Here is a 26,477-nt window from a genome sequence, read left to right as displayed (position 1 = left end):
TATAAATGTTGTAGAGCCTTTTTCTACCTTTCTTGGCTAAAAGTAGTTGTTGTCTTTTCATCTAAATGATTTTAATTCTGATATATTGCAGGGCAAAGGTCAATATTACGGTAAGTTGCCTTTTGCCGTCACTGTGATAAGATCTGCTGACTATCTCCATCTCTTAGCCATCTTAATTTCGCCCATCCGACTGCTATTGTGCATTGTTATTTATGACGGCCATTGGCAGGAAACGGATATGCGTGCACAGACGTCAACGTGTCACAGTCGTCGGAGGATATCCATGTGACCCCGATGCATTGGCATGCAATGCCATTTGGCTGGACGAGTTGGCCGGCAGACAAATCGTTTCGACCATGTCTGCAGTCCACCCACTGAAAGCCCCAACCCGCGCCCAACCAATCGGAGAACCACCCACAATTTGATGGATGCAGTTGGCCTGTTGTGATAGGTGACTGTCAGTAAGGTCAGCTGGCGAACTTCCATGCGATGCTGTCGATAAGGTTCCAAGGCTGAAGGCCATTAAAATTGAGGAGATTGGTGAGATACGTTTTACGTAAATGGAAAGTCAAATAGCGTTGTTAAAGCAAACCATGAAAATTAAATGATATCAAGATCGCTACATCTATTCTATATCTATTCTATTATATCTATTCTCTACGATTATTTGTTTAACGATCCTGATTTATACAAATTATTTAGATGTTGCAAATTTTTTGTTTCACTAATTTTAACTAAATTTCAGCAGCAATAAATCCTGAGAACGCAATTCAAGTGCAATTGAGAGCAACTTAAAATCCCCAAAACAATTTTGGCCAGTTTTAAGCGCAATTTCGTGGCTGGTGCTGTGGCACATTCAGTGCCAAATCTAAAACAGGTCCATTTAAAGTGCATATTAAGCACACCGGTTGTACTGCGTGTTTTCTGTGGTTGCTCCTTTAGTTGTTTGCATTTCGACTTTTCACTATGCGTAATGCCAATGCCCATAAATGTTGTGGTCAGTGTAGCACTCTCCCCTCTGACATCCCAATTTACCTACAAGACCGCAGAATGGCAGAGCGATGGAATGAAGTCGCTTTTAATTAATGCCATACCATATTCTGGGTGCATAATTTTGTATTTACCCGCTAAAAAAGGGAGCCATCCCTATGCTCGCATAGGGCGGTGCTAAATTAAATTTTCCCCCGCTTTCTATTCAATTTCGGTACGCCGTTTTAGCGGCCATTTATGAGCAGGCTATTACATATAATGCAATTCGCTTAAATCAGTCCTTGAAAATGGTGGTTTTACTAACTACAAATGTTTGGCAAGTGCCCTTTTATTTAAATTGCTCTTGATCCAGTTGTTTGTATTTAATTACTTTCTATATCAAATAACAATCAATTTAATTAAAATAAATGCAGAAACGTGATAAGTGGTTTGACCGAGAAATAATTATCAGGTTGAATACTTAATAAAAACCAAATTTGTTTTCTGTTTATAGCAACAGTAAAATGTTTTCCCATCGTAGAATAACAAGACTTCGCATAATATTATCAGCAAATCTCGTGTTACCATATAAAGCATACTTTTCTTTTCTACAAAAAATTGACAACAAACGCACACGCTTAGCAGTCACTGAAAATCCACTTAAAATGACTACCAACTGTCAAAGTGTCACCTGTTCGAGCCTGGTGGGTAAAAAGGCACTACCAGATATCCGAGAAAACCGTGAAAATGGAGCAACAATCGTGAAAATGTCTGCGCTAGAACGCAATTGTCACTTCCCTTTTTTTAGTTTTTCTTTTTCGGCCACTCCTTGATTTTTTTTGTTGCTGCTACTGCTTTTGTGCTGAATTTTCGCGCACAATTGAGAATTTATAAAAAGCGGATGTTGTGTTTTCCGGCGGAAAAAACTTGGCTGCATCCATGGTAAAGAAAACTGAAAAAAAAAGAAAAGCCAAAAAAAAAAGAAAAAATGATTCGCGTTCCCCGGAAACGAGGCAAACTTGATTCAATTCACAGACGTAAACGAAAAACAGAATGACGGCGACGGTGGCCAAAAGTCAGGGTAACAACAATACTTGGTAATCAAAGCGCAATGAAAAGCCGGCTCCAATGCATTTGGGCCAAGGGTAAAACGAATCAAGGGAAGAATTAAAAAGTACATTTAAAAACAAAGAAAAATACACATTTCTCCAGTTTTCGCTTTATAAAATAAGACTTTATTTTTGTGTACTTTCTAAAGAGAATAAAATTAATGTTAGGATGAAGACAATGACTTTTGATTAAAATGGTTTCTTCCAACTTAACATTTATTGAAAACATTAACTAAATTAAACATTTTAAAGTATTTAACTTTTAATTTAAAACTCACGGGCACATCAATTTAATAGTTAAAAAAGGAGTTGAGCATTGATTGGCGAAAAATCATCATGATATCTCTTACCAATCAGATGTTATTAAGATACATGCAAAAGCACTTTTTCAAATATGTAGAAAAATTGTTAAGCAAATCGAATATCACAAATCCAAATAATCAATGGGAAACATAATTATGAATGACATATGATTACTGAGCATTGTAAATTATATAATGCTTACAAGCTTTTGACACACACAAATTCATTTAAATATTCTGTCGCTATTTATTGGTTTTCCCATATAAATAAAAATACGTTCAAATTTCACGCATAAATATTTCGCCACAATATCTCGACAATATCGCAATACAAAACACTTTCTGCCTATTGGAAATGTATGGAAACCTAGCTTTTGGTTTGGTGAAATTATATTTTCAATTATGCTCAATGGATTATGTAATTCTATGCCAAACACTGATTGCATATAGTATTTAATTTAAATGGTGCGCAGCAATTTCCTTTTGTTTTCTATTTTTATTTGATTTATTTGACGTGGCACCCGCAAAATCTCATTTGGTTTCATGGACGCCAGTTGTTGTGCCCGGCTCATTTGGAAAATACGTTGTTTTATTATTATTTTTTGCATGCAAATTGATATTTTGACATGGCAAATAAAAGAAAAACACAAATTTGTCAGCCTGTGACATAATTGGATTTGGTAATGCTTATAAATGAGGCTCTTTGGAGCAATGCCATTTCCGATGTGACTAAACAAAAATAAATATTCACGCTTGAAAATGTTTGGGTGTAAGAAACAACACAAGGCTTAACACATTGATAAGCCGGTTTCTTATCCGCCGGAAAACCCAAATCAAAAGCACCGACAACTTGATCCCATTTACCAGAGGAAAAATATCCCAAAAAGAAAATGGAGGAAAAAAAGGAAACCCAGCTAAGCGAACACATGGGCTATCAAAATATCCTCTGCCCAAAGTCCTTTGCCAATCCAATTGAATTAAGTTGCCAAGTATTGCGAGCCGGTCCGAAGGCTGTCAGCCAATTGAGCCAGGTAAGAGCCATGTTTTATCCTTTTTTCTGCAAACTTATTTTCGCCTCAGTATTACCGTTAAATATTCAATATTTCCCTGCCTTAACTTTATCAATAAATCAGTTTAATTAGGCGAAGCCATACAGTTCCTGCCTAATGAATTTTCAATCCAAATGAGGCTAACAATCTTTTCACAGCTTTCATTCCAACTTTTCCTAGCCTTTTTCCCTCTCACCGATTTTACTCTTTTGGCAAACTGTTATACGGATTGAACACATTTGGGCCATTATAGGCAGCCTCCTTTTTTGGTGTTATTTGCGTTAAGTTTTATGGCCATTTTTGGGCTTTTACGAACCTGCCAAGTGACTTGCCAAAAGAATATTTTGGTTTTTATTTTCGTTGTGCAAAGGAATGCGAAAGAAAAATTAAAATTGATTTTACACGGTTGAGTGGACAACATTTTCGCTTTGAGCTTGACTTTAATGCTTATTTGTTAAAGCATTAAAGCTTTATAATAAAAAGTCAATTTTAAAAGATTCGTTGTTTCATCTCTATTTTGCAGTCCTAAAATTCTTTTGTTTAGCCAAAACATTTAGCCTTTATCTCTGCATATAAACAACAATCATTGCCGAAATTTGCTCACCAACTTTTCATTTGAATAAGTTTTGGCGAAGTTCGACATCAACTTTAAGACTGACAAAGTCCCGCAAGATAAGCCAAAAATCTGCAGTGCATACATTTGCCAAAAAAAAAACAAGAAGAAAAGACAGAAATAATAAAGGAAGAATGAAAGGAAATTTTGGCAGAGACACTTGCTCACACAAGGAGTCATGGAACAGAAATTTCTATTTAATAACGCCAAAAGAGGAATTACACTGCAGCATTTCGGTGTCGGAAAGGATGTGAGTATCCCCGTCTGGGTTTCTCCTTTCCCTTCCTTTCCTTTTCGTGAGTGAGTGTGTGCTTCTGTGGGCATTGTATCACGGCTGCATTAATTTATGTACGAAATGGCATGGCAATGGCATTACACTGCGATGCACAGCACGTACCGAATAGAACGATCTCTGTGGAGCTGCGGTGCCTCCGCTGGATCTGCGGCCAAAAGTCAGGCAGACAGGCAGAAAGTTCAGACGAGCACACTGCAAGATGCAAAACCAGTCGTAACCGGAAGCAACGGATGGGGCAAGGACAATGTGGCTTATAAAAGGACACTGAAAAACAAGGGATTGCCATTCTTAAAACATTCTTTTCTATTTTTTTTAAGATTTTGTTTTATACATAGGCGTTCTTTCATTACTTTATTGCTATATAAAGCCAAGATTAATTTATTTCAATTTTGTTGTTAAAAAGAAAGATCTGACTTTGATGTACATTTTAATTTTTTTTTGTGGGAGTCACTCCACGCTAAACAGTCACAATTAATGAAAATAAAAACAATTTTTTACTGCTTCGTAAATAAAATTTTTACATTAAGATTATCCTAGTTTAATCCTGAATTTTTAATATGTTTAGTTTTACAGTATAATAAGCTTTAAAGACTTAAAACACAAAATGTAATTGTGAGCCTGTCGTTTTTATAAAATGTAAATGAACACATTAAATTATGCTCAAAGTAAAATGTCCTATAATTTAATAAAAACAGAAGATGTCTAAACAATATAAAATATTTTAATTTTATAAAACTGTATGTATTTATACTTTACTATATTAACTTTTTTAACTTTGACTGCAAAAATAAAATAAAAATTTATTTTTTTAACCCAGATAGTTAATTTATTTATCGCATATTTCATCTTTTCGCAGTGTTTAAATGCGCAGCATTTGTGGCAAATGCTGATTGCAGGCTCATTATCTTGGTATCCACTTGCACATACCCCCAGGAGTTGTATTTGTATCGGCCTCTTCGGCAGAAATTAAATTTTCGCTAGCTTAAAGCTCGGGCAAAACATTTGGCCTAATGTTTACAAACTTTTTCGGTTTCTCTGTTGAGCTAATATGGGTTAAAGTGTCCTGTCTGTGTCCTAAACAAATGTCCAAAGAACCCCCAGTCAAACAATGGGAAAAAGGAAAGACCAAGCTCTCATTGTTTGCTTGTTGCTTATTTCCTTTTATTTCCTATTTTCAGTTCGCGTTTCCAACTCGGTAATTTACATCTAAATGGAATGATGGGCGTTGGAGCGGTTGCTCTTTAAACACACATGACTGTGTTGCGGTGAGGAGGATGATAGTTGAATTCCGATGAATTCTCTAATGTTCAGTTTCCTTTGGCAGCTATCTGCGGTCACAATTTATTCCAAAGCAAAAGGGTCAAAAACAAAAAGGGTCTGGAAAATATTTGAAATAGTAAAGAATGCGAAGATTTTTGGTCATTAAATGTCTTAGATGAACATTACAGGGCAGCTGTCTTATTTCTTTATATAAGTCATCTTATATAATACCAAATGTTTAATAGAAATTTTTAAATTTAGGGATATGGACTCAAGCGACCAATGGTGGTTCAATAACAACTATTTGGTAACTTGTGATAACCAAATGGATAAATAAATATTATTCCATAACATTCGAAGAAATTTAAAATTTTCTTATAATTTCTATAGTCTTTTGATGCTTAAAAGAGCTCAGCATTTTAATCGTCTTTCAAACCAAACAAAATCCTCTTAAAGCTTCGCATTCTATTAAGTTCCTCAATATTCTAAAATACTTCACTAGTGTCGGCACATTCCGATACTGACAAAGTTCGGCAATTGTATATATAATTCCACAAACAGATTTGCGGCTTCTTGGCTCAAATTTATAATCAGATGTCATTCCACGCATTGACTGCATTATTGTTAATTATAAGGCAGTACAATGGAATCCGAGGCGGAAACACATAATTCGCAGGGTTACGCCCTCTCACGACTCTGATGATGACGACTTTGGTTGACATTTCCCAGTGTCCTTAGTTACGATTGCCAGTATGCTGGTATGGGTGCAAATGGAATTTGCATTTGAATCACTTTACTCACCTCAGTGCAAGTTATGCAACTCAATTTGAATGGTGCACGTCGAGTGGCAAGACCTTGGCCAAAAAGGGTGGCAAATCCTCCAGTATGCCATATCCTAGATTACGGGTTAACTGTTTATAATGCCCTGGCACCGAGAGTCTATGCTAATTAAGTGGGCAAAAAGCGGGGGGAAAATGCATAATTGAAAAACTAAATATGCTAATGGAAAATGCATTTTGTTTACTCGGACTGCGACTCGTTCTGTTGACAGAACATAATCGAAATTCGAAATCCAGTTGAATCCATAAATTATTTTCATAAACTTCTGTCAAATGAAAAACGAATGCTTAATGAAATTTATCTCAGGTTACACCTTTAAACGAGAATGAATGGTAATATCGGACCAGCAGTTTATTGTTCTCATAATTTAAAGCGATTTAATCGCCTGCCTCCGCTGTCTCGTTCACAATGGAAACCAATTAAGTCCTGTCACATCATTTTAATGAAATTAAAATAAAATCAGTGCGAATAAATAGGCCCATGATGGATGGTTGAAAACCGCAGGCATTGCTTTGTCTCAAGGCTGAATTCTGTTCGCGACGTTTTTAAAATTCAGGGCATGTCCGCAGGCGTCTGACAGACCCACTCAACCACCCCAAAAAAAAAAAAGCCCACCCAGTCAAACACCCACCAATTCACCCACTCACCCACTGACTGACTATATGAACAAGGTGCTGCCTGTTTGCTTGCGGCTTCAGCTGCTGCATGAATCCTTAAGTGACTATGAACCAAACAAAAAATGGAGAAAAGTGAAAAAAAAAAATAAAATGAACAACAAGATAGAACGGGTAACAAAAACGGATGCCGGGCAAAAGTAGACAAAACGCTTAGTCTACTCAATCCTCCGGAAAATTCAAGAAGGGATAAGCGCCGCCCATTTCTTGTTTGCCTTTGCCACTGTGTGAAGGTCGTGGGCGTGGTGACGTCGTGCAGCAAAAAATATTGCCAACTAAGTGTTGGGCATAATAATGAGAAAAGCAAATGGAAAACAGACGCATTAACAGCTCAAGTTGAAAAAATAATCCTTAATCTGTTACAGAAAAATGGTACTTATCAACAACTTACAATTTTAAGATAACTGCAGTTTTAATTAAGCAATTTTAATATATATAAAATATATTCAAAAAGTGAACACAAATCCTGATGCGATTTAGAGTATGCATACATTCTGTTAAAAGTAAGTAATTGGATTAAAAAAATGTATATTTTAAGCGTTTAATTACCATTAATCAATTTAATAAATAAACATTACATTTTTATTATCTGTATATATTTTAAAAAGGTGGTAAAGCTTTATATCCTGTTTTCTTGTTAAACTATTTGTTTCTATAGGTCTTATATCCAACAATTTGTACTAAACATTATCTGTTAAAACATATTGGAAATAAATATACATTGAACATTTATTTTTTAAAATTTTATATTTTTTAGACCTAGCCGTACTCCTATTCGATTATCCTCCACTGTTGTTAGGAAAGCACATGTATGAACGCCCGCTGTGATTCTGTTTGTATTTCCACAGTTTATCCTCGTCCAACTTTTACTTTTCGCCAGCCGTCTGTTTGTTTTAAATAAATTATGCCTGACTACGGGCTTTATTTAACTTTATCATGTTAACGAGTTGGCTTACTTACGCTTAAGCACTATTCTCCTGCATGTGACACACATTTGAATTGCACATTCAAGTGCGTTAACCGAAATGCAAATTCATTTCCTGTACTTGGTCCCCAGGCAATTAGTCGACCACTTTGCTGCAATTGGCCAAATTACAAGCGGCTCGATTTAATTTTTGCCAGCCTAATATTCTTTTATTTGTGTGTGCGAAACTCTCGTCGGCAGGAAGTCATTGTCATTTTTTGTGGCCTGCTGGCGTTTGCATGGCAGTCAACTGAATTAGCATAAATTATTGGCCTTGCCGTTGGGAAACTGAAATCGCTTTTAAGGCTTAAATATTTTGCCTAAATGAAAATTTAATATTGCTAACAAAAGCCAGTTAAAAGGAGCTTATACTAATGTTGATTTTAGTGAAATTATATTAATGATTTTGGCTACAATTTGAGATATTAAATTTACTTTCGCTAACTAGTATAAAATATAGCTCCCAAAATTCTGCAGATAATGATTAAGGTTGATAATTTGGATATGTATTTGGCTTGTACTTGGCTAATTTCTTTTTTTACTAACGGGATTTTTATACTTAATTAATTCTTAAAAACTTATTTGTGCTGAAATAATTTATTTTTACAGATTTTTCATTAAAATCTCAGTACAATAAGTGTAAAATAATTTGATCGTAACACTGTCCACACAATAAATCTGCTAGTTGACTTAAGCATGACGATTATCTGTGATCTGCGCTAATTTCCCGGCAATAATCGTAGCAATTAAATTTACGACCGACTTGCAGGAACTCAACAAAACGCTCAAGTTGGCTTGAAATTTTTATTACACCATTTTTATCACCAAGGCCCAGCCCATAACGAAACCATAAAAAAGGGCGTGGCACACACTTTTTCATAAGCATAAATCAAATAGTATACACACTATAGGGGTAGCCATCTGCACAGCTGCTATTAAATATTACGCATACGCCATGTTAACACTTTATAAACGCATTAGCGTCCAGTCAACATCTTGAAAACGGAAAATATTGTATATTTTTGCGTGTGTCTTGGTTCTCATATAAAAATTCAGTTTTCAAGCTTAACGACAATCGGTTTTGAAAACAAGAATCTATAAAAAAGGAAAAGGAAACGAATTCAGGCTAGCAAAATATTTATGAGCCAAGAAGGAAAGGACTTCCCTGACCATTGCAAGCCATAAATCATGCGATTATTGGGCGAAAACACGTGGCCAGATAGAGCTAATATACGCTGTGCCTCAAAACTATAAGGCAAACTTTATGTTGAGAAACAAATATTGATTTTAAAATAATTACGTTTGACAACAAATTCTTAAAGTCTTTTAGCTATTTTTATTGTGGGAAAATGGAGTACTTATCCGTTGTAAAAAGAATTTGGACATCGATAATTTTAATGAGAAGTCATTTTTCTAGTCCCAACTTTTTTCGTTTTTTAATACTTGGTTTTGAAACGCACTGTATCCACGTGGCAACTGGGCCTTATAAATGACTGGAATACGCCCATAAGGCGCAGGACATTAAACTCAATGAGTTGAAATTATTTGCAGCTGAAGGTCAACTTAATGCAGACTGAATAAGTGGCGGGGGAATCGAGGAAAAATTTGTTGGAGTGGAGTGGATGGTTCTTGAGGGTGTGGCTGTGTGGCTGCTCAGGCGCCATTAAAGACAACTTCCGCAAACAATAAATTTTGCTTACCAAAGAAGCTGCGGCCTGATGCCGAAACGGAACGCAAAGTGGTCTGTGGGGTTGGTAAGAGTATAAGCGCTATTTTTTATACCGCAATATAAATATTTAGCAGCTCTTTTCTTTTTTTCTTGATTTTTTTTGCCACTCAGCGAACTGGTGTCGATTAAACTGTTCTACAATTTGGTGCTTTTGTTGAAACTTCACGGTTTTCGGTTTTAGTTTTTGGGGGCCAAACGTGTACGGCTGCATTAATTTGTGTGGATTATTTATGGTGGTCGCTCTGCCGTTTCTGCTGCTGGCACCAAATGAGGACACAAAGGAAGTGAAGCTGGCAAAACTCTAGTCCGCGCGCCAATCCGGATGAGCTGCAAGTTTTCCGAAAGTTTGCAGCCTCACAAGTGCCAACTGTAATTTATGGCTCTGTTTAGAAAGTTGGCAGAGCTTTGCCAATGTTTCAGGTCGTATACATTTAATTTCCCTGACTGTACAAAATCAATTAACAAGAATTGAAGCCACACGCTCGACATCGAGTTGATATCAGTTTGGTTGTGACCTCAGATCGAAGATGTTGTTAGTTCTTGTGGTGTTTCAAGTTATAAGTTTTACTTCTTGTCGCGAACAGGGCGAGATACCAAAGACCAAAGAACCTTTAGTACATTGTGAGGAGTTGTTTAGAAAAGGCAATTCAAATCTTGATGTAACTTTCCAGTGCCTTATGGTACACTACAATTTATATGCAACCCTTGAGAATGTCATAAACAAAATAAATCAAGTTCAGCAGAAGATGGATAAAACTATCTCGGATGACCAGAAATATAAGCCATCGCCTTTTAAAAACATAGATGATATTTTGAATCTGTGCAGTGATATTTCAAATAAGGACTGCCAAGCGAAACGACAAATTATCCAAGCCATCCGACGAAAACTTGAATGGCATAATGTATTTAACGATCGGGATACTACTCTCTTTGCTTGGCCCTGGAAGTCGGAACCTATTAAGCCTAGAATTGACGATTATATCGAGGCTGACGCCATTTCAGAAATTCAACTGGGAACCGATCCCTCGCCGATTTTGGATGAGATCCGCTGTCTGCTGGGAAAAGCTATTCGAAACACAGGTAATAAATTAAGCTTTTAGCCTTTGTTGGCTCAATTGATTGCGACAATTAAAAAGGCACAAAAGCGGTGACAGGTGCGAAATGTGGCCTAAGGGGCAAGGCTTTTGCATTTAAATTGTAAATAAATATGTAAGCATCTCGCCGCACAATGGCACGCAATCAACAAGCCTGAAGCGAAGCTCTATCACAGAGGTGACTGCTGATGCACCGACAAAAAAACACCATCTAAAAGTACGACTTATTATTGCTTGGATTTCCCTTTTATAAAGAGTGATTTTTAAAACCTCCTGGTAAATGCTACCTGACACAGATCATAACGTTTACTAAGTTTTTACATAAATGTAAATGCTTTTTATTACATATTTTTCTTTACAGAATGGTTGACGAATCTTAATGAAACAAACTGACTATGGACGTTTAAAATGCTTTTAGACAATTAAATGTCTTCAAAATTCATATATTTTTGAATAAATTATTAAATGACTTAAATTATAAATTAAAATATAGTTTAAAACTACTGGTACTATAAAATTATATGGTTTTACATAAGAAATGTATCTAATCACATAAAATGTCTAAAAGAAAGAATTAAAATATATACTTTAGTTACACAAAAAACAAACCAGTTATTTTAAAATAATATTTAACATATTTCTAAAGGTTTTTAAAATCTTTAAAATCTTGTTTTAAATTGTCAATCGATAATTTTTGTAGTGCTTCAGAGAACCTGCTGTGCTGGCATAAAAACTTGTGGTCACATGTATGTGGAGCCCCCTTTTCCCTTTCGTCCAGCAGTTTGGCCTCGTTTTTAAATTGAAATCTCAGCAGCCAGCGCTGGACTTTCCCCGCGGACGGAAAAAGGGAGAGTTGTCTCTGCATTTCTACCGTCCTTGGTGTGCTTTAAATAATTGCTTAGAAGCCGAGCACACACTCGTTACAATAATAACCGCCCAAGCACTCCGACTATGATAATAATAGCAAATAGGACCTGCCGCAGATGGACAGCCCACGTTTTCCCCCAGAAGCCTTTGGCTTATGACCCCTACTGCAAATGCAGTTCACTTACTATATATATATATATATACGGAAAACATTGAATGGACAGTGGGCGTGTGTGTGTTTATCCTCGCTTTTAATGTGCCATATAAAATAATTTAATGACCAGCCAGAGACGACGACGTCTCTTGGTAATGAGCAAAACGATTGGGGCCACTAAAGCGGAAGACTCTTAATGATAATAGTGGCATATTATGGTGCAGATAGCCGTGACAAATGCCCTGGCCGCACTTTAATAGTTCATCGGATTCCTGTTAAATCAACATAAGCACAAACAATTATTATCAACATGAATTCAGAAATTCAAGTTCATGGATAAAATTTATGTTACTAATCACTGGGCTATCAAATCTACTCGTTTACTTGAGCAACTCTATATTTACTTTAAAGTAATATTCTTATTTGAATATATATTTAAAAAATTATAATACCTACAATTATTTACTTAAACCTTTATATTTATGCAGGAAGTTTCTTTTCCCCCCTTTTTCCTTATTTTCTGTATTTGCTATTTTAAGAACTTTTCTCCTTAATCTGCAAAAATGCTCCATGGGTTCTTAAACTCAACCCTTATTAGGTTATTCTTGGCCCACCATAAGCCATTCATGGCTCCATTTCCATTTTAAAGGGGTCTGAAAAACGGAATTAATTTAAAGTATTTTTATTTTCCTTGGATTTCCCTAGGTTTACGCTTTGTTTGGTCGCCTTTTTGGTCTGTCTCTTATTTTCTGACTTTTCCTCCATTCATTTTACAGTCTTGGTCATTTTCTGCAAAATAGTTGCGCTTTATTTCCAGCCAACGCTGTCGCACAAGTGACAGCTGTCCTCACCTCCGCTTCCGCTAAAATGTCAATAAAAATTCAATTACGTTTTCCGCCGAAGAAAAGTTTTTGTTGAAAATAGTTTCTTTATGGCCTTCTGTTTTCCATTTAAAATTGCCGCTCTTTGTCAAATGGAATTTGTTTGCCATCCTGATCGATTTGTGATGCTGGAGGAGAGAAATCAGAGACACAGCCACTTATACTTAATGGCCTTATTATGTAACCAAACGCCCACACATAAATAGGCTGAGTAAATAATCATAATCGTCAGTGTTACGTGGAGGGAGAAACCATAAAGTTCTCTGGCTCCAATAAAAATAAATTGTGCGACTTGCTTGGGCAATTTGGCGGAAATGTTTTCCTGGCTTGCACACATATGTTTGTACTAGTATTTGTTTTTTTGTTAGTGGTTAAATAGTTGGCTAAGTTTATGCTGATAATACTGAAGGTCGTTTGTGCATTAAACCAAATTTAATGTTACCTTTTAGCAGGTGGTATCAAAGAGCTCAGCCACTTTTCCATTTCCCTCAATATTTCGCTCTCACGCACAAAACTGTTATACTGGCTGTAGTGTTATACGGCAAGGCTGCTGCATACTTACAGGCTCTTTTGCGCAAAATTTCAGTCTCCCTTTGCAAGTGTTCTCGTGTGGACGGAAAAACTTTTGCTCATCGCTTCTCGCCTCGCATTGGAAAGTCGCGTAAAATTCTCGTGGAAGAGGAAAACCTCAGAATTCCCCCAATCCTAGGGAATATCTAAAATTCCTTGGGCCAACCGTATCAATCATCGACTAAAGGCTTTGCTCCTCTTAGTGAATGTGTGATTTTTGTGTGTGAGCTGTGTTTAGTTGTGCAGGCTTTAATTAGCAGCTTTTCCTCTTTCTTCCGCTGGTCTTGTGTGCGTTAGATTAATGAGGCAAAAGTGTTTTATCGTGTCGTGCGTTAAATATTTAATACAATATTAAATAAATGTTACATAAGCCGCCTGTCATTTAGAATCTTGTGCCAACAAAAAATAAAGGGAGTGTGTGCTGCTTTTATCATAAGTAATTCGGACAGACAACAGCGGATTCTCTTTCCATAATTCGCAAACAAGCTGATCAAGTAAGTTGCGGGTATTAAATGTCAAAGAAATAAACATATCATCTTACTCATTTTTGCCTCTGTTAACATATTTTATTGGACCATACTTCCGCTAAGATATCGTAAGAATTTTTACGTTTCCCAAACGCATTTTAAACATTTTTATTGCCCATTTTTGCTTTACGTCCGGCATTAAAAAATCTCCCGCCAGGTAGATAATTTTAATTTGTTATTTGGGTAATTTCGTCGTTTGTTATTTGGTCGGATTCCGTTTGTTAATGGCCTGCCAGGGAATTTCGATTCGTCTTTACCCTTCATTTCTTACCAGCGTTTGAGATGGAAATAATGGTAGGAATGGCCACAAAATACTTTAACAGCTACAGGACTCCGGGGTCGGTTTTCATTTCAACTTGCTCACATTAGGGGATCACCCTCTGGCATCTCATCCCCCTTTATAACACCCGCATCCCCTGCATCTTTATGTAGATATCTCTTCTTATTGCCCGGCACAGAGTACGAAATTAATTCTAACCAGACGTTTTGCTGCTTGCCGCAAACTTACTTTTATGTTAGTTCATTTGCCACGCCCCTATCCCCCACGGAATGGATACACTCACACAATTACTTGGGTACACCCGTACATAAACACCGAGAAAAATATGTTTTTTCTATAAAAACATTATAAATGTATATTTTATAAATATTCATTTATGCATTGGGCCCTATTACTCCACTTTTCGAAGCACTGCAGCTATAAACTTGAAATTTAAAACTTGGAAAATTAAAAGGAGAAATTCGATATTACGGTCTTTTAATATTTCACAATCATTTCAATTTAAAAAAAAAAAACCTTTTAAAGACTTTAAATCTAAATTTTAAATTTTGAAGACAATTTTTCATAAGTGTAGGTACACAAACACGTGCACTTGTACATGGGGTGGAACGAGGCAGCATCGCAACTAAGTAAATAATGCGTAAAACAAGTCATGCGTTTTACTAACCCACCCATTTCACAACCCCTTTCTGCTTTAAACAGAAGACTTTCGCAGCGCAAATGGGGAGTTTCCCCATTTAGAAACTGTGGAAACAGTCAATTGTAAAATTGCTACAGCCAACAAAGCGTGGCGAGGAAGCTAAGCGAGTGCTCAGAGCAATTCCATAGGTAGTTGCCTGATGTTGATAATGGCAAGGATTGCAGGATTCCAGGAACCAGGATTCATTATTATGCTGACTGAGGCAATGGGGGCGAAAAGAAGCCAGAAAAAAGGAAAAATATTTGCGCACATGTGGCTAAAGTTTCCATCACTGCAGTCTGCGGCTGCTGTTATTCTTGTTAACGCTAAAATTGTCTGTCACTTTGAGACTTCCGTCATCAGCAGGATAAAAGTTGAGGGAAAAATATGAATGCGAAAAATGAGACTCCCAACATTTAAGTACTTTGCTAAATACTCAACTGTTTTTAGTTTATGGAAAAAGATAAAAATAAAAACGATGGCCTTACAAATTATTTAACTTAGAATTAAGAATTAACTCTAGAATATTCTAAAAAAAAAGAAAAAACAAGATAATCAAATCGCTTTATCTAAAATCATAACTAATATCTAAATCATGTTCTAAATGTTTATTTCTACATAATTAACAATTTATATTTCTTATACCTACTTTACAATTTGTCAAATTTTAAAATTGAGAAAACAAAATGTAGTATGCCAATTTTTATCAATGGATATGTCAAATTGTTTGCAAGAAAAAAGACAAGAAAACGGCAAAAAAGAGCAACAATTAAAAAGTCCACCTAAGGTCGATCCAAAACTGTCAAAAGAAAGAAGAAAAGCTGGAAATTGAACAACAAATGAGAACAATGAAGACATGGCACACAAAATAAAAGTTTTGTTTGCTTATTATTGTTTGACTTCTTTTCACATTGACCCACCAAAAAGTTTTTCATTTTTTCACAACGAGCCTCGAAAATTGTGGGTCATAAATCAAGGGTCGAAAACGTGACACCGTCACATATATGGACTAAGAAAAGAAAAACTTGCACAATAATTTGGTATAAAAAGCAATTACATTTAAAACTTTGAACCTTGACTTGCTTAGCCAACCAATGATAAACTTTATTGTCAACTATTTCTCAACAGCTCCATTTGTAGTTATTTACATGAGAATACACACATTTTTTTGGGTGGCGGATGGATGTTGGGTGGCATATGGTTTCTTATTTTCTGCATACTTCCGACAGCACATTTTTGCACAAAACTTGTACAATTTACTTCGGACAGTATGCAAAATGATATTTTTCATTCAACCAGCTCGTTTCCCCCCAAAAAGAACTTGTGCATAAGTTTTTCACAGAATTTCAATAAAATACGAAAGGAATTTATGTTCAAAATGTATTTCTGTGATTTTATGAGCAAGCAATTTGTGGGTATTTTAGTCACAATATATTTGTACAAAAATGTGGTTTGTATTTTTCGGAGATTGAATAATTTCAAATTGAATTTTTATTTATATATTTTATTTAAAGCTACCGGGCAAAATTAATCACCTAATGCACTACTACCCTTTAATTGTAGACGACATGTTTTAAAATGTTTATATTTATTAAGTGAAAAAGAATTTTAACACATTTTAGGTTTTCTTACTCCCACTTTATTGGCTCTCCAGTTACGGGCATAATCCATCTTAATCGCTTTGACTTCTTTGGGTCGTTTTTTTTTCATTTTCATCTCTTTTTCCCTTTTCTAATAAGCCTAATGGCATTTTCGAAGACATTATTTCAAGGAAAAGCGTATAAATATAATTTATTCCACATAAACTTGATTAAATGCTTCTCTTTTCCATTTTCCCCATTGCATTACCATGCAAAACGGAGAATGGAAAAATCCTACTTAAGTTCTTTTCCACTCAAAAACAGTAAACTTTCCGCACACGCAGACCACATAAAAAAACCAACAAAAAAAAAAAACAAAAAAAAATCAACTCCTTTTGTAGATGATGGTGGTACTGGCTGAAATCCGCTTAGCGAAGGATACTTACGTTCTGGCAACCGCCACCTGCTGCAAGTCCTTCTGGCTCTTGACATTGTGAACCATCTATCTTTTAGGCACTTTGACGAAACCCCGATTCAATCAGACATGTCATCAATCATGCCCAGCATATTTCCAGCGATGCCAAAACGAATGACATCGAAAATTGTTGAACCAACACATAGTGAATGTAGCATTCAAATCGCAGAATCAGCAAATCGATTTGAAAATTCCTCAAAATTTCAATCATTGGTTGAGAACGATTTGTGTGCGCGAGATAAATTGCTTGCCATATCGAGCTTTTGGGTTAACAAACTCATTAGATCTTTGGCATCATTATGAAAGCTTCGATACAAGCGCACCAAAAACACTCAAAAAAAGATGGTAGTATAAAAAGAAAGAAATAGTTTAATTAAAGAATGTTTAATGTTAAAGATGTAGTTATTATATAACATAATGAAAAATCTTAAAGTTGCTTAATTTAAACGAAATTTTTTTTTTTAATGATAAGGAAGTTGTAAAAGCTTTCCGTTCATCTATATTAACAATAAAAAGCTTTGTAAATTTATTCTAAAAAATTTTTGTTTACTTAAAATCTGTTTTAGTTTTTTCAGATTTCTTGGATTAAACGAATTTTGAATAGAAATGTTCGAATCTAATTAGGTTTTATCTTTACGCTGGTTTTTTTTTTCATCAATATTTTGTTAAGTGTATATACACGCACCCATTAAGTATACGCCGTGTGGTACTACTGCCGCGTATCAATGCCGTCACAATGACGTTCTTGCTGCTTCTGCTGCTCCATTTAGCGAAAAAATATTTAAGCCAACAAAAGCAGATACCAAACACACACCCCCACTTAGTAACACACACATACACACACAAAACTTTTTCTGATGCTTAAAAAAAAAAGGAAAAAATGCGGTAATGGTGAAGGTCAGGCTGTTGTTACGTTTTTTGGCCTAAGCCCATGGCCTTTTGCTGTTGTTTTTGTTGCTTCGCATACAGTTTAACTGTTGTTGGTGTCCATTGCATCCGCCCTTTCATCTTACAGCTCTTTCGCTCTCCCTGATCATGCGCCCTTTATCCTTTCTCGTAGCACACTTTCTATGATGCTGTCGTCTTGGACATTTGTTGGCCATATAACAGTTTAACAATTGCAGACTTTTGGGCGCTGCTGTTCTGGTTTTCTGCATTTCTGTTCTTTTGCTTTATTTCCACAAGTTGTGTGGCCACAGGACAAAAAAAAAATAAACCTTTTAAAAAACTTTTTATTTTTCTGATTTAGTTATTTTGCGCGTCAAATTGCCACTGGCGCCAAATGAAAAAAGGCAGCGCAAAAACTACAAATAAAATGATGAGTTATGTTAGCAGGATCAACATGCATGGGATTAGGTAGCCCGGGGTGCACAGTTGCACTTTTTATCATTTTTTGTGGAAAAAAAAGGAGCGGAAGAATAACGAACAGGTTGAAATATTGTTGAGCCTTTAAAGGGAAACGTCAACGAAAGGGATGCGAAATGTGGGTTCAAAATAACGCAAAAGTTGTAGTCAAACTTTTTCAAAAGTTTCATAAAAAGTAGTAACTTGAAAAAGTATTTCGTAATTAACCTTTTAAAACTCAAAATCACTTTACATTCGTTCAGTAAGGCTTAAGTATATAATTTAGTTCTTAATTTCATAAACCTACAAATAAATATCGAAATGTAGGCTAAGGTGAGAGGTTCATTCCATGTTAGAAATTTTTTCTTACGAAATATATCTGTGCTTGAAGTTTAAGCTTTGAACTTGGTCTTAAAAATTCGTAAAGGAAAATATTTTGGTCTCTTAAGACGAAATAGATCAAAGCATACCTCATTTCATTTCATTCTCTTCTGTTTTTTTCTTTTACCACCCTTAAGATCTATTCAACCCCCGTCATTTGACATTCATAAATTTCTATCATTTAGTTATGCTGAGTAGTGCTTAACCAGCAAATCGGTTTAGTTCTGCAGTTCCAAACTTGGAAATGATTGCCCTTATCTGTCGTGATTGAGCCTTGCAGAGAGATTTAAGAGAGGTAAGTAAATACCAGCGATTGCCTCTTCAATCCACTTAAATAACTCGAGAACCTCTCTAGCTTTTTTTTATTTTATTTTAACTAGGGTGATTCTTTTGTCGTTTTAATGTCATTTTCATATTGCGTCCCGGCACCTTAACATTTTTTTTATCTTCAGGGTGGCATCAGGGTAGATCTCTTCATCCAACCTCATCCACCCATCCGAGACTTTCACAAACTTTTATGACGCGCTCTTCAAAGTCACTTTGGCTCACTGTGAAGCTGACAGGGCAAATGCGTATTTAATTCCACTTGTTCAGCTACTGCCACGCCCACTCAATTGGGCGGAGCGATTGTTCTTGATGCGTTAACATTAATAAATGTCAGTGCGTTTTCCGCTGCACTGCCCAAAAGACAGACTCTCCACTTATCGCCACTAAGTTATACATATTGCATTCTTTTCAGTTTTCATTAGGCAGACAGCCAGTAAGGGACATAATAAATGAGGGGTAAAAAATTGTTAAAATACACGCAAATTTTTAAATTTTGTAGTATTAACATAATAATTATATTTATATTTGTATATATTTTTATGACCTCCATTTTAGTGGCAAAGGATTAATTTATTTTAAGCTTTTAACATTTTATTAATATTTCATAGAGATTTGAATACCAGACGACAGATTTTCCCCAAGTGCCACCCAGAAACCAACAGATGCTGATTGTCAGAGCTTCTTAAATTAATTGGTCTCATTTTTAGTCTCACTCAATCTTGGGGCTCGGCGTCTCGTTCGCAGACTCTCTGTTTGAAAAGTTGCTGACAAGTAGATTTTCGCCATGACCCATTTTTCTTGGGGCTATCGTGACCAAACGAAATTCCTCCGGCATATTGGTTGCTTTCGTTTTGGCCTTGCCCATAATCGGCTTATGCGAGAACAGTGCAAATTGATAAATGCTAGGGAAATGAAAGGAAAATATTGCACGCCCGTTGTCTGAAACAATCAGACTAATGATGAATTTCAATTAACTTTAATCTTCAATTAAAAAATCAAAGGCATGCACACAAGGCTGGATGACTTTTTGATTGCCATCCAAAGGGGGAAATCATTCCCTTTGGCCTGCAGATTACTGTGACTAACACACCCACACTTTGGCACACATTCATGTGTTAGCCAGGATTTTGCCTTGGCTGCTGATGCCATTTTCTCGTCCTTTTTTTTTCATTGAGAACCTCTGGCAAATTCGTTCGAGAGCTGCAACTTTTCAATTTGACTCTGATGGAAAATCAGAAGGGGGAAATCGAACTACATATTTGCCTTCAATTTAAGTGATGAGCACATTTCGTTTCTGCCAATTTCCTTACCCGCCCTTCCTCAAATAACTCAATTATTTATATATTTGCTTGGAATTTGCCAAACTTTAGTCGAGCGAGATAAAAAGAGAAATAGCTTTTGCAAATTCGGACTAAGCAGCTCAGCAGAAAGTTTGCCTAACCGATTTATTAGGCAATTAGAAGGGAATTGGGAGGAAATGAATGAGACTGCATATATGTAGTTCTATTAGGAAAATGGACCAGTGAACTTTGGCTTGACTGCAAACTTGATAGTGGTCTTTTGAAAAACAAAATTTAAAACCCTTAAAAAAAATATATATGTCAAAAAGTTTGGGGTTTTAAAATTTATTATTATTTTAATATAGCCCAAACTAACTTTTTCGATTAAATGTAAAAAGAGCAAAATATTTCAAAATAAACATGAATACCTAATATATAAATGGCATTATAAAACATTTGTTTAGATAACCTAAAAGAAGGCTATTTTCAAAAAAAAAAAAATCGGTGACCTGTTTCTGTCCGTTGACTAGCAAAGCCGTCAACAAAAATATCTAACCAATAAATGGAGATGAGAAAAAGCCGCAAAATTGGGATATACAAGAAAAAAATAAAATGCGGGTCGATGGCACTGACAAATACTGCAATCATTTGATTGCAACTTTCAATAAAAAGGCAAACACAAGTTGCTCCACATTCAATAGCAAACAAATGAACGCAAATGGGCAGAAGGGCAGCAGAGAAACAAGAGAAGACCAGTGTTCAAATGCCAGATGATGGTCCTTCACTGACTTTCGATACCCCCGGCTATCGCACTCGGCAAAGGAAAGTAGAAATTAAAAACACTCGAAATTGTGTGTTATCCAGTCGTCAGTCGTCAGTCACTAGAGAGTGAGATTGAAGATTGCCAAAGGACTAGAATCGAACTAAGGATAAGTGGATAAGTCGTCCCGCCGGGAGTCATTCAAAATAGAAAGCCCCAGCTGGGGTAATCAATATTATGCAGACTGGCAGACAAGTAGATATCACATCCTACTACTTCTCGTTGTGATGAGAGGAATGTGAGTTCAACTGTTGCACAGACACATACCACCGGTTGAAATTGCCACTTGACAAATTTCCACACTCCGTTCACCGCCATCCATCGTGAAACTTTTCCAGGAACTTGGTCCGGCATGAAAATCACCCGACTACATTTAGGGGCAGAAAAGTTGTTCCTTCCACGAAAATGCGAAACTTGACCAACCATTTCACATGGCTAATCGTCAAATACGAGGGACATGCGATCTCGATTTTCCGACATGTCTCTCTCATTAAAAAGTAAAATAAACAAGCGCAAAAAACTTTTCCGAATCAAATGTGAACTGCAAAGCTGAAAGCAACAGCCAAAAAAAAAAAAATACCGTAGAGAAAAACCACTTGAGAAAGCAGCCAAAGTTTTCCATTTATAACGAGCTCAGGCTCTCCAGTGGATTTCAGAGGGCAGAGTTCAGGGCTCGGGATCCCGGGCTGGATATGGATGGCCTGACTGCTGTACAAATAGAAACAGCACCGACTGCCGGGGCTAAGTCATAAGCGAGAGTTGAACGCGAGTTTTAGCTAGGACAAACATACAGGTGCACCGGGGAAAATAAATTCGATTTCGAAAATCAATGGACAGCTTACTAGTTATAAGTTTTCTTTTGCTATTTTTGAGATATCGCAAAATGTCACCAAGTATTAAATTGTATCGTTTTCAATGTGACCAATCTCATTTTTATATTATTATTATTATTACAATTAAATCAACTTTGTTTTTTTTTCGGAATGTTGTCCTTAGTTATTATATTTATTTTTCTAAGTGTCACTATCTAGGCGGACATGTATCTTCTGCTGTCTCATTTTCAATGTGCGCTTGGCAAAACTTTAAATGTGGCGGTAATGAAATTGTTGGCAGCAAATGTTGTCAACACTAATACAGAAATACCCTCGTATATAGACACATACGGGTTTCACATACGGACCCACACTCAGACAGATACCATCAACACCATTTTATGACATGGTTCCGGCGGAGCGGCATCCTGCAGATTCACCAAAAGCCGAAAAGTTCTTCAAAACCCCAACAAAAATAAGGGCAACTTTAAGGGAAAACTGTGTTGAGCTTAGAGATAGACTTACATTTTGTTGTATCCTCTTGTTTTGGGTTACAGTTATGCGAATCGCTTAAGATTCCACGAAAGCGTCAAAAGTGCTTTGAAAAAGTGGTTTTCTATTCGATTATAGGAAAAGTTTTCGTGGGATTTGCTACTGACTTTGTTAAACTAGTTAATTTATGGGATTTAAAAAGTTCACACGAGGATATGTTATTAAATTCGTTGTTGTGGATCTATATATGGTTTCCTTAGCAAGTTAGAACACGATTTTAGCATATTTTAAAATTAGTAGATTTCTAGCATATTTAAATAGTCATTTATTCTAATTAAAATAAGCAAAGTATTTACTTCAACTTTCGACTTTTTTGTGGTTATGCAGCTTATTAATTTGGCAGCTGTTGCGCTAACGAAAAACGAATAGAATGCGATTTAAAGCTGTTAATCAACCAGATAATCAAAGCAGACCATTTGCATAAATTAACAGATGGGATAAGTTTCGCGTTTAATTAGCCGCTTAAATCATTTGGACTCCATTAGTTGTACCTAAAATTATGCAATGTGGTCGAGCATTATTCAGGAAACAGCTGCCATTTTGATTCAATCTCTTTACTTGAATAGCAAGCAGATTATTAACATAATGAGTATAAATGAATATTCCGGGAAGAAAGTAAACCTTGTTAAACAGTAAAGGTTAAAATGTACGCTTTTCTTAAGGAAGAAAAGTAAGAAAATGTCTAAAGGGTTTTACAATTTTTTTTTTATTTTATATATAATAATCAAGAAGAGCTGGGTCAGATATGTATTAAATAATCTGCTGTGGGGCTTGCAATGGGGTTTATATTTCATATTAAGTTAATCAAGGTTTGCAGCTACTATCTTTAAAAAAAACCACATTCTTTTCAAATTCCGAAGATTCTCGAAAAAGGGACCAAAGGGAACAAAGGATGAAGCAGCCCTTGAAACGAACTTCCAAATGATAAAATTGTTTACCCTGATGGGAACCCAACGAAACCTCAGTTTAAACATTACTCTGAATGTGTTGTGTGCTTAGTCCGGTTTGGAAAACATAGAAAAAAACATAATTTTTTCATCAAAATTATTTGTTGTTTTTCGTGACCCGTCTTTCATGTTCGTGAATTGTCATATAGCTGTTTTTAACAATCGATTCCGAATACATCAATTAACGAAAGGCAAAAAAAACAATTATTTTCATTTTGTGCACAAAAAATTTGCAGTCGTAACTAAATTGGTCGGAGCAAGCAGATAGATAACAAAGTAACATGAACAAGCTGCGAAATGTTGTGAAGACCGTTGTGCAGAGTCGCCTGCCGCATGTGATCCAAGTCCGAAATGCCTGCGGCGGGGAACAGAAGGTGTCGAAGGGTCTGGTGATTGGACTGTATCAGAAGGAGGGCGACAAGGATCCCAAGCTGACGCCAGCTGGCGAGAAGGTCAACGATCGTCTGCAAGGAAAGTTAGCGGAGCTGATCTGTGAGACCAAAATCACGGGTCGCTTGGGCAGGGGCAAGGTGTTCAACAACATTGATCCGGAGTTTCGCAGTCTGGCCGTGGTTGGCGTCGGCCTCGAGGGCATCGGCTTCAACGAACTGGAAATGCTCGACGAGGGCATGGAGAATGTGCGTGTGGCCGCCGGAATTGGAGCTCGATCGCTGCAGGAGATCGGCTGCTCGGAGGTCTTTGTCGATGGCATGGACTATGCCGAACAGGCGGCCGAGGGTGCCGTGCTGGCCATTTGGCGGTATTGCGACCTGAACTCCAAGCGGAAACCCCCTCACATCCCCAAGCTGGAGCTGTTCGAATCCCCCGACTACGATGGTTGGACTCGGGGAGTCTTCAAGGCGGAGGCCCAGAATTTGGCACGCCGGATGTGCGATACACCTGCGTGCTGTATGACGCCCACTCTTTTCGCCCAGGCCACCGTGGACGCTCTGTGTCCCTGTGGCATCACCGTGGAGATCCGTACCATGGAGTGGATTGAACAGCAGCGATTGCACTCATTCCTAATGATCGCCAAGGGCAGCTGTGAGCCGCCAGTCCTGATGGAGATCACCTACTGCGGCACCAATCCGGAGGACAAGCCGATTTTGTTCCTGGGCAAGGGCATTACCTTCAATTCGGGCGCCATAAATCTAAGGGAATGCAAGGGAATGGATGAGTACCGGGCGTGCATGTCGGGAGCAGCATCTTGTGTGGCCATGATGCGATGCTGTGCGGCGCTATCCCTGCCCATCAATGTCTGCTGCATCATCCCGTTGTGCGAGAATATGCCCTCGGGAATGGCCTGCAAGCCGGGCGATGTAGTCACCCTGATGAATAACAAGTCCCTGGCTGTCAGGGATCTGGACAAGGCTGGTGTGGTGGTAATGGCGGATCCCATGCTCTACGGACAGTCCACGTACAAGCCCCGCCTGGTGGTGGATGTGGCCACCTTGGGTAAGGGCGTGACGAAGGCTTTTGGCGGCGGTGCCACGGGCATATTCTCCAATTCCCACTACATCTGGAAGCAGTTCCAATCGGCGGGCGCCCTAACTGGCGATCGGGTGTGGCGTATGCCACTATGGAACTATTATAAGAAACAGATCACCGATGAAAGGGGCTACGACATCAGCAACGATGGCCGAGGACTGGCGAGTTCCTGTTTGGCGGCTGCCGTTCTCCACGAACTGGTTCCCTGCGTGGATTGGGCCCATCTGGACACCCGGGGCACTGGCATGCTGACTAAGTACGGTCTGATACCATATCTGACCAGAAAATACATGACGGGGCGGCCCACTCGCACCCTGGTGCAGTTCCTCTACCAAATGGCCTGTCCCGCCAACCAAAAGTGAAGTCGGATTTAAGATGCAGTCGGCAGGAACCGACCGGAATTGAATCGAATCAAAATGCAGTGCAATTGAACGCACTGCAAACAATTTTACTGGTATATGTATCGAACGAGTCCTTGTGGAGTGGCGTATGTTCAGCGATTTCTGTGAAATGTCCGAAGTTGTACAAAATTTTATGTTGGCAGAGGAATTTTATTTTTGTTATAAAATAAATATCACAATAATCAAATACTTTCTAGTTTAATGTAAGAAGACTGCCACTTATTTCTGAGATTTTGCACATTTTATCATTAGAACAAAGAACGGTTTCAATGAAACAAGGATGGGAAAATGTTATTTTCAAATCTCTTCATGTTCTAAAAAAATCAAATTCCCTTTTGATTAAAGTTGGAAAGGCACACCTGCCATTTTGTTTAAATTAAAGACCCAAAATGCGGGTAATAGCTATCCTAGCACACGTTTTCCCCCCAATTAGACCAACAAATTTTCCCAATTTCCACACATTTGACACGTTTTAGCCATTTCGAAAGGCCTCCTTCGACACATTGCTATGAGTGGAATGAAGGTCTGAGGGTCGAGCGCATCCTTGGCTGGCAAAAGGATATTTGCATTTCCACATAAGCACGCCACCTTGCCCGTGTCTTTGTTGATGAAATTGCTCCAGGATATTACTTTGAATTATCATAAATAACCGAGCAGGGTAATGGCAACGGCAACAACGATATGTGTGCCAGTCCTTGTGTATCCTGCGGTTGGAAAAGGACCAGGTGGTACTTTCAACACACACTAGGGCTGGATATTAAAGCTGGCCCTTTTCTTGTTATAAAATTTGCCACAATAAAGATATAATTTAAATTGGGTTTTAAATTATTATCCACTTAAACAAAGAGTAATTTATGAGGAAAATAACTTAAAAGTTAACTAACCAAACTCTGCATGCCATTTAATACAGGATATCTGCTTTTTAATGTTATGTAACTGATTGAAAAAGTTCGAGTTATATTTTCTCGAAAAACAATATTTTTCTGAGTTAAGATTTATGATAGCCAAAGAAGAACCAAATTTTCAACAACTAATCGGTTTTTCGTCTTCGCAAGCCACGATTGTAATTGAATGCTTTTTACTTTTTTTTGCTGGCAAATGGAAACGCGACAATCGGTTAATGTGCGATTCGAAATGCCAATTAAAAGTATTTGTACTCGTCGAAGAATAAAATGAAAGCAACGCGGAAGTTTCGGCATCCTTTCTGTCGGCTT

At 37.2% G+C, this 26,477-nt stretch overlaps 3 protein-coding genes across 24 annotated transcripts in view; all 3 read left to right on the top strand.

Moving 5' to 3' along the window:
• Positions 1-3,270: 3,270 nt before the first annotated feature.
• Positions 3,271-11,351, top strand: LOC121467053. Its single transcript, XM_041707855.1, has 3 exons — positions 3,271-3,411; positions 10,389-10,884; positions 11,260-11,351. Exons 1-3 carry the CDS (start codon positions 3,271-3,273, stop codon positions 11,289-11,291), a joined length of 669 nt encoding a protein of 222 aa, XP_041563789.1. The 3' UTR covers positions 11,292-11,351.
• Positions 11,352-13,402: 2,051 nt separating this feature from the next.
• The window catches only part of LOC108150175 (sex determination protein fox-1), a 118,045-nt gene continuing 104,970 nt past the window's right edge, over positions 13,403-26,477 (top strand). For all 22 annotated transcript variants that reach the window (XR_001774660.1, XM_041707921.1, XM_017278155.2 and 19 more), the window contains exon 1: positions 13,403-13,864. The gene's annotated coding sequence lies outside the window, so the exon portion shown is untranslated. The remainder of the gene's footprint in view (positions 13,865-26,477) is intronic.
• LOC108150178 (cytosol aminopeptidase) lies at positions 23,391-25,450 on the top strand. The gene has a single exon (XM_017278167.2). It carries the CDS (start codon positions 23,656-23,658, stop codon positions 25,222-25,224), a length of 1,569 nt encoding a protein of 522 aa, XP_017133656.1. The 5' UTR covers positions 23,391-23,655; the 3' UTR covers positions 25,225-25,450.

The sequence above is a fragment of the Drosophila elegans genome, unplaced genomic scaffold, assembly GCF_018152505.1.
Source record: "Drosophila elegans isolate 14027-0461.03 unplaced genomic scaffold, ASM1815250v1 contig_208, whole genome shotgun sequence".
NCBI lineage: Eukaryota > Metazoa > Arthropoda > Insecta > Diptera > Drosophilidae > Drosophila > Drosophila elegans.
This window is presented reverse-complemented; position numbering and strand designations above follow the sequence as displayed.